The sequence below is a fragment of the Colias eurytheme genome, chromosome 8 (genome assembly GCF_061535395.1).
Source record: "Colias eurytheme isolate Ceu_HAF_F1 chromosome 8, ilColEury1 Martin Lab GWU primary, whole genome shotgun sequence".
In the NCBI taxonomy this organism is placed as follows: Eukaryota; Metazoa; Arthropoda; class Insecta; order Lepidoptera; family Pieridae; genus Colias; species Colias eurytheme.
The window spans coordinates 10001368-10014954 of record NC_142987.1 but is presented as its reverse complement, the minus strand read 5'-3'; the positions used below and the strand labels follow the sequence as shown (position 1 = coordinate 10014954).

At 36.2% G+C, this 13587-nt stretch overlaps 1 protein-coding gene across 1 annotated transcript in view; it reads right to left on the bottom strand.

The window, feature by feature from the left end:
• The window catches only part of wge (BAH domain and coiled-coil containing protein winged eye), a 90078-nt gene that overhangs the window by 2019 nt on the left and 74472 nt on the right, over positions 1 to 13587 (bottom strand). The window contains exons 8-13 of the mRNA XM_090104926.1: positions 12746 to 12865; positions 3968 to 6408; positions 3321 to 3543; positions 1660 to 2318; positions 1153 to 1335; positions 523 to 681 (exon numbers count right to left, since the gene is read on the bottom strand). Of these exons, the coding sequence (XP_089961052.1) occupies positions 523 to 681; positions 1153 to 1335; positions 1660 to 2318; positions 3321 to 3543; positions 3968 to 6408; positions 12746 to 12865 (3785 nt within the window). The remainder of the gene's footprint in view (positions 1 to 522; positions 682 to 1152; positions 1336 to 1659; positions 2319 to 3320; positions 3544 to 3967; positions 6409 to 12745; positions 12866 to 13587) is intronic.

The following is a 13587-nucleotide window of genomic DNA, read 5'->3' as shown; positions in this document are numbered from 1 at the left end:
ATAATACTGGATGAAACCCAGCTTTTTAAATTATGAATATTTCAGTCCTCTTTTATGAAAAGGGTTAAAATTTGATTAAATACAAATATGTCACCAATAAATTAAAATTTCGCCGAAAATTTGTTAAAATATAAAATTGCATCAAAGGATAATTTTCGATAATTTAGCGAGTAAGATAATTATATTCAACGGATTTTACAATCTTATGCCGACAGATGAACAGATTTAGATTTTTTTTGAAAAAAATTAGTTGTTTGTAAGATCGAGATGTTTACGTGATAACGTCTTATTGGTGGCAGTGCTCGAGATGAGACGGGAGATCGGTCCGTCTCTCTCTCGTTATACCTGCGATCGCGCTCGTGAGGTTTTGGTGTGACACAAGTTTCTGAACATGTCACCCGACTAAAACGATTTTAAAAACGTTATCACGTTAAAAAATATTTTTAACGGATATTCCAGGGACAACAGGAGCTATTTTATAAATCCCTAAGTAACAGCGGTACCAGGGTCCCATAAACTCACTGGTAGTTGCAGCGGGCGGCACGCAGCTGTCTCCTCGGGGTGGTAGAACCAATGCACGCGCACCGCCATCGCACCGCGAGCTTGCCATAGTGCGACTATACGACCGATGTATGGACGATCCGCGCGACCCGTGGATAGGAATACGGCTGCTTCACCCACCTGCGAATTGATAATACAAATTAATGTAATAGATGTAGATACAATAGGTAGAAATATAAGCATATAACAAAAAAATACGACTAATTAGTAATTACATAGTGTGGACTAAGAAATCCTTCATTATTTAAGTACGGTATAAGTAGTATCCACATTTATCAGATTGTTTACACATTCGATTTGCATTTTTGTCCAGCAAAACAATTTTCAATTTACATAATACACTGCAAAAGTTCATACATTGGCATACCTATATGCATATTGTATGAAGCTTTGCCTCTGTACTTTTTATTTACTCATGTGACGATAAGAAACCGTTGGCATACAAATAAACAAATAAAACAAAACCTAGTTCACTTATTTTGAATTTATTAAGATAATTATTTTTATCATCATTATAGTTAATTAACAATCCCAATACCAGCGGCCGGGGGCCCTATAGGTACCAGGATAACAAAAACACAAAGAGCTTACATGCAGCGTCTCTTCCCCGCGCTGTATCGCCTTGTAGAACACCTTCCTGTGTCGAGGCCTTGCTGTCCGTCTGTACGCGGGCCCGTGCCACCGCCATAGAGCCCCACCGGGAAGGAACGCAGCCATCTTGCTGACACCGCCACCGCCGTCGGATGATGAGGATACAGTGCGACGCTTCGCTTTCTGAAATCCCAGTACATTATGTAAATTTAGTATATAGTCATGGTTAATATTTCTGTAATCCTAGTAGTTGTAATTAGAATATTTATTATTTCGGCTAATAATAATTAATTTAATGCAAGCATATTGTTGTATTAATTAAACACAAATTTAATTATAACGATAAAATATAAAATCGGTCAAGTGCGAGTCAGATTCGCAACAATAAGGGTTCCGTATAAACAAGCAACTGCAAGTAATAGTACACATTTTGAATCTAATTCTGCAATTGAAAACCATTACGCGTATAATAAAATAACTTGTTACAAATAATTATTACTAATTTACCTTCTTATTCAAATCACTATTAGACGTGGAAGGTTCCTCTTCTAAAAGCCCAATGCCACTGTCCTTCAAGTTATCTTTCTTTTCCTCATCTTTAGACAAAACAATCTTTCCGATATTACTGAAATCGAGCACAGGAGTCTTCACCAAGGTCTTTGGTAAAACTGCCTTTTTAATGACTGTCTTCATTTTTTCCTCAGGAGATTTTTCAACAGCTATTAGAGTTGACAGTTTTTCATTGGAATCGACTGAATCTTCATTCGATTTATTCGAGTCGATATAATCAGAAGACGATTTGTGTCTATGGTCATCACCAGATGAGCTTGAATGGTGTCTTTTCTTATGCTTTCTGTGATGTTTCTTATGATGCCGCCTGTGCTTGCAATGTTCTTCGCAGCACTTGTGTTTTTTCTTCTTCTTCTTTATGTAATCTATTGTGCTCGGATCGTCTTCGCTTAAGCGTTTGATCTTTTCCTTTCTGTGCTTTTTCAACTTTTTCCTGTCTCTGTGTTTGTCTTCTTCTTTGTCGTCGTTTTCCTTTTGTGCCTGTGTTGAAGTTTCTGGTTTTGTTTCACCACTAGTTGATGCTACTGCTTTCTTTTCTTCAGTGACGCTTGTGTTTCTTCGCCGCTTGCCGAGGGTAAATAGTGTGTTCTCGTATTCTGAAAAATGTAAATGTAAACGTAAAACAGATGCTGTAAAGAAATTATACATCACTACATAGTATAAAACAAAGTCGCTTTCCCTGTCCCTATGTCCCTTTGTACGCTTAAATCTTTGAAACTACGCAAAGGATTTTGATGCTTTGATTTTTTTAATAGATAGAGTGATTCAAGAGGAAGGTTTATATGTATAATAACATCCATTAAATAGTGGAGAAGTACTGTTATTTTTGAGGTTTCTAATGTGATGTCGTAAATTTTTACATTTTTTCCGCTTACATTGCAAACGCAGGCTGAACCCTACGAGTTTTATCAAAATAATGTACTAAGTATTATACACATTGAAAAGGTCAACAGAAAAGTCCGCGATGGTATATGTCTATCTCTTATGGATAACCCACAATAACTTTTTTTGTCATTTACTTTTTACGACAAATAATGGCTAATTTTCGATGCGATTTTAACCAATACAGCATTAATCCTTAACCAATTAAATACCTTGAATACATTTTTAATAAAATACCGGTTTGATCAAACCGGTATTTAAAAGTTTAGGAAGTAACATAATACAAAATATAGTTTAATTTCAATCGGTTAAACTTGTAAGTAACAAATCCATACTAATATTATAAATGCGAAAGTAACTCTGTCTGTCTGTCTGTTACTCAATCACGCCTGAACTACTGAACCAATTTGCATGAAATTTGGTATAGATATATTTTGATACCCGAGAAAGGACATAGGATATGTTTTATCCCGGAAATCCTATGGGAACGGGTTTTTCTCTGAAAACGCGGGCGAAGCCGCGGGCGGAAAGCTAGTAACTAATATGTAAGAGAATAGTCTTCACGAACAGACCAATTATTCAAATACAGTATATGAAGTCTCGCTTAAAATTAAAAAGGCTAAATTGAATGGGCAAAGGCGAAGCATAAGATATAATATACATAACAATAGAAAATTATCCTAAAGGTTAAGTCTTCCAACGTGGTTGCAACTCACCAACAATCGGATAATTCGGTTCCAAGAAGCGTATATCCTCTATAGCTATGCGCCCCGAGTCTCCATCATCAAATTCCACAGCCACAAACTTATCATCATGAGGATCTGGAGACGATACAGCAACAGTTCCTGGGTACAGGCAGCGGTACTGCTGCGACCAGTACGCGCAAACCCGGGTGCCAGAGGGTAGTTCAGATACTGATGTTGGACTTACTTCTAGTATCTGGAATGAAGAAATAGTAGCATTATACTCAATTTGCTGTACAATTAAAATTAAGACCAACATAATATGATATTGAAAGCATCAATGATCAATGATATTATGAGTTTGATCTACAACATAGTAGAATAATTTTCAACGCTCATTATCTGGTTTATAGATTATGGAAATAAAGAAATTTTAGCTGATTTCATGTTACCTATTTAGGTTGTATGTCATTATATTCTGATTCTTAAAACGAAACTTAAGTAGTATTTGCAATTAAAAAATATATATATTAATTCGCATCATATAGACCGTACATCAATAATATATTGTATTGATATTGCTTAAAAGAGGGAGAAGGCTTATTATTTTAATAATCGATTCTTATTATGATCCTATGTTGTAAATTGTGAAGATATGTAGTAAATAAAAATATACTTACAGCATCCTTCAAAGTCTCCTCTCTTGATAAGATATGTGGCTTATTCCCTCTTTCACCATCTAATGTTATAGCGTATACATCAGGCGCTTGCACTGCACTCAGCTTCCCAGCATAGAATAACCCTCCTCGAGCTGTTAAAACTCGTGGCGAAAAATCTAATTTATCTTCGGTTAACGTACATCGAGAAATAACAGGCTTTTGAGTATCCGCTTCAGGTTCTTTTTCTTTATCATTTTCTTCCGATCTCTCTTTAGATTTCGTACTCTTGCGTCTCTTTTTAGCTCGCCGTCTTTCCTTATCTTTATCGCTGTCACTCGATGCACTCGCTCTTCGGATTGCTAATTCTATTTCTGAAAAATCATCTCTTGAATGTTTTCGCACTAAACTGTCAACTTTTTCTCGATTTTTCTGTCTTACTTCATTTAAACTCTCCATTGACGAACTCGCTGATCTGTTTAAACCCCATTCGGTGTCATCTTCTTCGGAATATACTTTTAATATTGGTTCAGCTTTTAACTTTGGACGAACTTTGCTCGTCCGGCTGACATCTTCTCTAGAAGGTTCGCCTCTAGAACACAATATGCCTCCTTTCAATTTGCCTTTCGCAAGTAAATAACCGACCAGGCTGCTTTTTGATTTGGGTTTCTTAGCAACTATCGTTTCGGTGGAATCAGGGCTTGATACTTTGCGCGGTCTTCCAACTTTTCGTTTTTTCGATGATCCTCTATCTGAGTCTGGTGAGAGAGCGGGAGTCGAGGGTGTAGGCGGAGTGGATAAAACAGGCAAGGGCGGGGTTAAGGCATTTAATTGTGCTCTCTTTTCGTCGCACTGTCTTTGCAAATCTTGCAGTCGTTTCCGCATGTCTTTTTCAATCGCATTTACCAAGTCATGAGCAGATGGGACTTTTGATGAATGCACACAGTCTGTAGAACCACAATTGCACGCTGTAACTCTTCTTAAACTAGCTTCTAGTTCTCCTCCGCTGTCTTCTCTCTCATTGCTTTTTCTATCCCGTTTATGTCTGCGCATTTTTTCTATCTTATGTCTCAACCGATCTTCGCGATCATGACTTCGTTTTCGTCTCCTTTCACTTGAAGAGTCATCTCGTCTATGTTTTTCCTTTTTTAATTCCGCTGGCCTATCTCTATCGGTGGGGCTCAATAAAGGTTCTGCTTTTATAAAAGGTCTCGAAGCAGTCGGGCGGTTCACAATACTTTCTGCACCTTCTTCCATCAACCGTTGTTCAGCTAAAATCACTTCACATAACAATCCCAACCTATCAAGGGAAGGCTTTTGTTGTTCTAATGCTTCGTTGGTTGGGAAATCAAATCTTCTCTGAGGTTCAGCATCGGTACGTGGCGGAGATTTAGGTGATGTTTTTATCATAATATTTAATTTTGACGAAGTTCTCGTATCCACCGTCAAAGGCGTAGGGTCTAAGCTTGGCATATGGCCAGGTGTTGTTCGTTCATATTGTTCAATGCTGTTTGACAAAAGCTCTAAACCGCTTACATCGTCGGGTGGTCTAGTTGGTATTGGGTGCGGCGGTGGACTGGGTCTCTGTCCCGTATCTATGATTAATTCTTGAGAACTATTGGAGTTGTCGATTGTTTCATCTCTTTCTATGGCATCGATCGCTTTCTCCACGGCCGCTGAAGATGCAAGAGCTTCGGATGAAGATTCTTCTGCGCTATCTATTGGTGGTAACATTTGGAGCTGCATAGTATTCGACTCTTCTGGGTTATGAGCCACACCGATACAAGCCACTTCTCTTTCATCATCATCAATTTGATTGTTGTCATCATCATCTTCGATGTGATCAGTTTGATTTGAAGCGTCTTTATGTGCCGGGGCTTCAGGAGCTTCAGGAGGTGGGGTCGGTGGTGCAGCGGGTGACGTGGCTTGACTTCTACATGGTTGTTCTTGGAACTCTGGCTGGTAATATAAATGTGTCGTTAACATTGGTTGTTGCACCGGTTCAGGTGCAAACGTCGGCTGCGGTTTTTCTTGTGGCGGCTCCGGTTCGATCTTTATCAATGTGTGAGGCGTTATTAGCGGTTGAATGATCGGTTTTCGTTTTTCCACTGTATGAGCTGGGTGTGGCTGTGGAGCGGGCGCGGGTGCTAACGTAACTAGACGAGTTGAATGCGTGTGCGTATGTTGTAGTGTAGCAGTCGAAGCTAGGAGGTCTCCTGGTAGGAGTTGCAGGTGATGGGAGGGGTGTGGCGCGGGGGGAAGGAGCAGCGGGGCGGAGGGGTAAGGCATTCCTCCCCAAACGACTGTGTGAGGAAGGTCTGGAGGAGCTGGTAGTAATAGCAGGGCTCCAGAGGTTGGTTCCCTGACGAGTTGGAAGCCGCCTACAGAGGACACGCCGCCGCCGACGGAGCCCATGCCGACGCCGCCGACACCGCCTACCATCATGCTGTCCATTGATACTTGAGCTGAAACAAATCAAATAAGATATAAGTTTTACGTGATACTAAATATTTATATTGCACATGACAACATAATATCTTCTAATAAGTTACAAGTTTAAAAAGGCTCAAAAATTTAATGATATCTCTCAAAATACAATAAGTAAAGATAAGATGTTCGTATTATGAGAATGCTAAATACAATAATTTATAAACCCTACAACGCTAAAGTTTAGTTAGCATTGTCACTTATTTTCTTAGCTATTAATTCATCTAAGGCAACGTTTTTGAAATGACACCTTCAAAATATAAACAGAACAACAAGAAAAATACAGACTTCTAAATAAGACACAAATGAATGCAATAACACCCTGGGCGTCTTACATCTTACAGCGTACAATAAGAATTTAATTCAAGCCAAGCTTATCATACAATCAATCCTACTACGATACTCGTAACACGACTATGGCTAAATTATACGTTTAAATGTTAATCAATTCACGCGGTAGGTTGTGCAGTGGAATATTAAGTAGGTGATTTAATGAACTGCGTCCTATAGGTCTAATAGATCTAGTGTTAGTTGTGGTCCTGAGTTCGACCCCGGGACATGTTAATTGGGGTGTTTTAAATCCTGAATTGTATTGGGAATTGGAATGACTACTTATGACAATAATTATTTAGATATAATCGATTATATTTCGATTAATTATAGTGGAGAAAGTTGTATGTTCAAATAAATGGAGACGAAACAATAACTTTAATTTAAAAACTTTACTTAAAATTAATAATCGCCTGAGATACCTATATTCATCAAAGAAAAAATTTTTTTAGAAAATATAGATAAGAGCGGTAATAAATTATCACTTTATTTACAAAGATAACGAGTATAAATTAACACTACATGTATATTGTATACAAATAGCAACTCATATTAATTCTACGGCTAGCCAGGTGATCGTCGTAGATATAATTTGTATTCCGGCATCTCGCTTCCGCAGAGGGTCGCGTAGGAATGCTAATACTGTGGGAATAGTCTATTTGTTGACCCCTAGGATAGGCCCACCGGCCTCCCTTGTGTTATGGGAGCCTGGTAATTGTATCAGGAATTCCATGTTTGTTTACTAAAAATGCATTTCATTGATTGGACCTTAAATTATAGACAAAAAAAATATTTTCATGTAGGTATGTATAGTAAGAAGTGGAAGTTCAAAATTTAATTTATAAAGAATATAAAAAATTCGATCACGAGGCGGGACTCGAACCTGCATCCTTTCGCGCGATTCCGGGGCGGATGCCTGACCAATTCAGCCACTCGTGACCCGCCAGAGCAATCGAATTTATTCTATTCTTTCAGTTTATGTGTCTTAGGGACACACCGCACGCCATCTATTGGGGTGATTAACAACCATCTCAACCAATATGAAACACTTTTCAGTGAATACAATATTGTAATTTGTAACACAATATTGTTGTGTTATTGTTATTCATTGGAACATGACTTGAAGAGGTAAGTGTCAAATTTACCAAATTGAAAAAAGTTAATAGGTAGGTAATCTCACAATTGCTTATTAATTTGTAAGTAAGCACCTACGTAGGTACTTACAAAACAGATGTACCTACCTAACAAAGGATTTATATTTTTGACAATTTTAAAAAGCAATAAAAAAAAATGTAAATTTATTTTTGGTGTAAACTGTAGGTAAACCATAATAAGTAGATAGGTACTTATTTTTTTTTACGACTTACGACTTGGGGATGGATAGATGGATGTTTGTTAATCTTTCACGTAAAAACTACTGAACTGATACAATGAACTTTTGTATGTACGTAGCTCAAGACCTAGAGTAAGCATAGGCTACTTTTTATCCCGGGAATCCTACAGGTACGGGAACTATTCGGGTTTTTCTTTAAAAACGCGGGCGAAGCCGCGGGCGGAAATCTATCCATAATGAACTAAATAAATAGAGACAACATCAAACCAAACACATGTTAGAAAGAGACAAAAGTTCGGTTAAAACAAAAAGGTTCCGGTGTTCAATTCAAATGCGATCCATTGTTTCAACTAAAACCAGATAAATTATTTATTTTATTCCGATTAGAGTTAAAACGCATGGGAATGTTTGGAAAAAGCGATAAATTACGATGCATTCTGTTTCTTAAATAATATTTACTTTGTTGTTCTTGTAGGTATATCTACCTACTTGAAACAAATTCCTATGCTTGAAATAAATTAATTTTGATTTAGAAGTAGACAAACTGACTCCTCTAGGTTAAAAATTTGCAAAAATTAAAATTATACCAAAAAAGTGGGCAGTGTTGGTATATTTCACGGTATTGAAACTATCGGTACCTACTTAAGTGTATTTAACCCCGAACGGCCCGATCGGTCCACGACACAATAGATTTTCTATTGTGTCTGTGATTCCGGGGCCTGAGTTATTAAAAATTTAAAAGTGCTATCCGCGAGGGCACTAGCCCAGCACTTTTAAATTTACATTTTTAAATTTACAATTTACAGATCACTAGATCTGTACTACAGGTCTTTCACAGACCTATTTCAGACACTAGTCCTTCACAACGAAAATGTTACACGTTTACATATTGAGTTCCTTTGTAATAGTTTTAAGTTGTGAAGGCAAATAAATGAACTTTTATTTATTTTGAAAAATTAAGAAAAGTTAAGATTTATTTTTTCCTAAGTATTTTTACGGGATAAAAAGTATCCTATTTTACGCCCAGGATAATAAGGTATATTTATACCAAGTTTCATCGAAATCGAACCGTTAGTTTTCACGTGATGCCTTCACATACAGACAGACAGACAGACAAAAAAATTTTTAATCACATATTTGGGTTTGGTATCGATCCAGTAACACCCCCTGCTATTTATTTTTTTTTTTCAATATTTTCAATGTACAGAATTGACCCTTCTACAGATTTATTACCTATATGTATAGATTATTTACTCATAGGTTCTTACAAAGAAGGTTACAAAAAATATAGTTAAGGTTAATTCGATAAATCAATTATTCGATTTAATTTCTAGTTTCCTTTACCCTACCTTAAAGCTAAAACATGTTTTACACAAGAAAAAGTAAGCAATGAAAATCATCGTTTGTACCTAGGTATTTGCGGAGTTAGCGTGTTACAAACAAACAAAAAAATTTTTTATATTTTTATTTTATAGTTAGGTACAAAGCTATGTTTTTATAAATAAATTACTTAATTTAAAATTAATATGAAGCCTGTATCCATGAATAGAAAAAAACGAACGTTTCAGGTATCAGTTTTTTTAACTTAAGTATTTATAATTACCTATGCATTAGACAGCAAAAAGCTAGACTAGACTAATTGCTTTACTAGGTTTAAGGTCAGTGCTGCCATATATGGGCGAAATTAGTACGATCATTTGTTACATAGCTTTATTTATTTCTATCTATATCTTCAAGATAGATAGGTATAGGTAACTGTTAAAAAAATTGCATGTTAGTTACAAGGAACGAGGGATGATTCCGTAAATTAAATATATAAATTTATAGATTTATACCCAAACTAGAGGTCCGCCCCGGCTTCGCCCGTGGTACATATTTCGCAATAAAAGGTAGCCTATGTCCTTTCTCGGGTATCAAAATATCTCCATACCAAATTTCATGCAAATTGGTTCAGTAGTTTAGGCGTGATTGAGTAACAGACAGACAGACAGAGTTACTTACGCATTTATAATATTAGTATGGATTAAATTATAATTAGTATAAACTAGCGGACCCGGCATCGCCCGTGGTGCATCGACTACCTACCCATTAGATACCTACTTCTGTAGTATCTAGGTATTTTTTAAATAGCACCTTACTAGAATTACATACTTATTTATCTATTATTTTGTGCATTTGTATGAATGCAAAATTAGAGATCAATTAATTTCATATTTTATCTGATTTGAAGACGGTTCAGTGGTAAAAATCATCTTGTTATACCTAAGCAAATGAAGATTAGGCACATCAATTTTATCATACCTATAGGTAAGTACTAGCCAGGTAAGAATTTAACACGCTCAATTTGGTGAAGATCTAGGTAGGTATCTATTACGTAAAAGGTTTTATCACAAGAAACTCGGTTCCTGGCAACCGATTAAACAAAGATCGAATGAAGACCACTTTAAATGAACGACATATTATGTATTTTGAAGATTCAAAAAGAAATTCTGCAGTAGGATAATACATTTCAACGTAATTATCATTTAGAATGCCTTCTATCAAGGACTATTGTTAACCTTGCTTATCCAATCTAATTAAGAGATGATTGGATTCATAAACAAATGTAAGTGAGTTAGTTAAGTTAGGTAACCTATTTGTAAAAATAATGTCTTTCTGTTATTTTGATCACTGTGATATTAATCATACAAATAACTTGTAAACAATTATGAATTAACCATTAATTAACTACAAGAGTAGAAAAAAGATAACATTCTATATAATTAAGGTGTAATGTGGAAGCAGTTTTTAAGTGGATATTTTATATTCCACCCTTCATTAAGACCACAGCGAATTAATTTTAACTTTGTATTTTACGAGCATAACATGAGAACGGTTTGAATAGAAAAATAAATCATTTTTTTTTATTCTGACACGCTATAGCAACTGTGTTAGGATCGCGTGAGGTGTCAAATTCCGATCCGTAAGCACTAACGATAATAATCGCCATTACGAAAAAAACTAATACAACACTAAAATTGGTAGAGGCGGGCACCAATCAAAGCCTGCCTTCTTCCCGCGCTCGTCTCTGATTGGTCGAGACGTAAGAAAGGGGTGGCGCCAAGTGGGCGGCTAAAATATTTAGGGCTGGCTACATTCAACTGTGGTTATCGATAAATGAGTTTTTACGATGCTTTTTTTGTTTGTTTTTCGGATGATGGATAATTTATGTGTTGAGAGTGACACGAGTTCCGCTTCGTGTGGGAAGCGATTTGGCGGTTGCTAGGGCGATGGGCTTTGATGTTAAAAACAATTTTTGTTCTACAAAATACACTCGTATAACATCAGATACATGTGTTATTAAACACTTTTTATTGAATACAAAATAATGTAAACAGCATGAAACATATTATTTTCAAACAAAACCACTCTTGGTTATTAGCGTTAAGTGTAATTACTGTCATAAATGTTTGACAAGACGCACATTTTTATTGTAAAACTGGAAATGAAGCTCCTTTTTAAAAGTAAACGTGAACGATTTAATAAGAATCAATTTATTATATATTTTAAATTATTATTACTTTCCCAGTTTTCAGTGTCAACATGTGTTTTTGATAAATAAACTGTAGGTATAACAATTTGAATAAATGTGAGTATTGACTGTGTAATTGTTTACAATAGTCTATCGTAATTCGTATCATACATTGCCGTTTCAATTGTTTTGTTATACTTTTATTACGTATTGTACTTGTTTACATTGTAACAACTATTGAACCAAACATTTTAAATCTGGACGTATTTTCTGAATTGTACGCTTTTTTTTGCGTTGTTCACTTCTTGTTAGGGGATAATCTGGTTAGCGTAAAATTTTTAATAGGTACTTATTGTTTCCTTATCAGCATTAAGTCCAACATTTTAGATAAATAATTGTAGAATTATAAAAGATTGATTACAAATTAAGTACCTATTGCCTAAAATTAATTGATTTTCAACTTTTAACCCGTATCATGACAAAAGTACCTAAAATCAAACCTAGAAATTCAATACGGCTATTAAAAGCGTAATTGCACTTAGCGCAAAAATAAAAAAGGCCATAATGAAGCAGTCGCCTTCCACGTGAATAAAACCGCGGGCGCGCGCTAGTTGATTACGAAACAAAACGAAACGAAAAACAATAAAACGTTTGCGATGAAAGAAACCGGTGGCCGTAATAAACGGGATCGAGTGTTGGGCAAAAAATAAAAAAATAAATTGGGTCGATGTTGAGATTATTTGTACCGTTTGATCACATCACTATTTATTGATGTTTTTGTAATATCGGCATTACATAATATGTAGGTACGTTACATCATTTTTAAATGTCATAATATAATTTATACATAGGAAATAAATATGTATGTAAAAGACATTTATTTTATTAATAAAAAATATTTTAGTCGAGTAAAGTATCGCAGCGAGAGTGGCAACCGTATCTAGAAAATGACGTGATAAAAAAACAAATGCCCGTCTGTACACGTCAAAACGATCTCAGTTGCAATGCCGCTACTAAAGTGGCATGACGCCGCAGGAGGTGTATTTAAAATCGCTGAGCGACCGGTATCGCTAAAACGGCGCTCTCACAATGTAGTTGGCGCGTAGTTACCAGGCGAGCATGAGTCAGTGGGAGGTGTTACCTGGGTACTGCCAGAGGGGCGCGGCGGGCGCGGGCGCCGGGGTAGGCCACGCCAGCGGGGCGGGGCGGTCGTCGCACAACACGTTGGCCACGCCCACCGTCATGGCCGCCTGCGCTGTATCTGCAATGAAAACAATGCAATGTTTTACTTGATCATTACGTAATGAGTTTACGATAAATACGAATTTTGTCATGATTAAAACATTTCATACGGCTGAATTTTGATGATATTCGCATCATATATTTTGTCATCGTGCGTTTGCATATTATATTATTACGGCAGCGATCAACGTGATTACTTCGTTTACAAATTACATGACACATGATTGGGGAAAGATTGTTGTTTTTAATCAATATTATAATAAAGTGGTTTCTAATCTGTATTCTACAGCATGTATCGTGAATCGTGATGAAACATCGATTACAAGGAAAATCAACGTAGGTATTATATACATTTAACTGAAATCAACGTTATCGTAATGTGAATGTAAGATTCGTCGTATCAAAATCATCTTTTGCGTACCTATTCATACAAATCTAGAGATTTACCTATCGTTTTTGTTCAATGTGTTTTTTGTTTAAGGAGATTCAAAAGCTACTGAACATCTAGGTATTCAAGCAAAATTATTGTTATGGAGGCACCTAGATAGATTTTATTTGGTTTAACATACCTAGGAGGAAAGGCTTGGTTTTAAATTATATCTACGTAGGTAGGGTTATCACAGCGAATCCACGTGAAACTGCTTGTGTTACACACACGAGATGTGTGTACATTTTGTGTTGCGAATCGGAACAAATTATGCAAATTCTTTCGAAATAAAATAAGATACGTCTACGTGATAT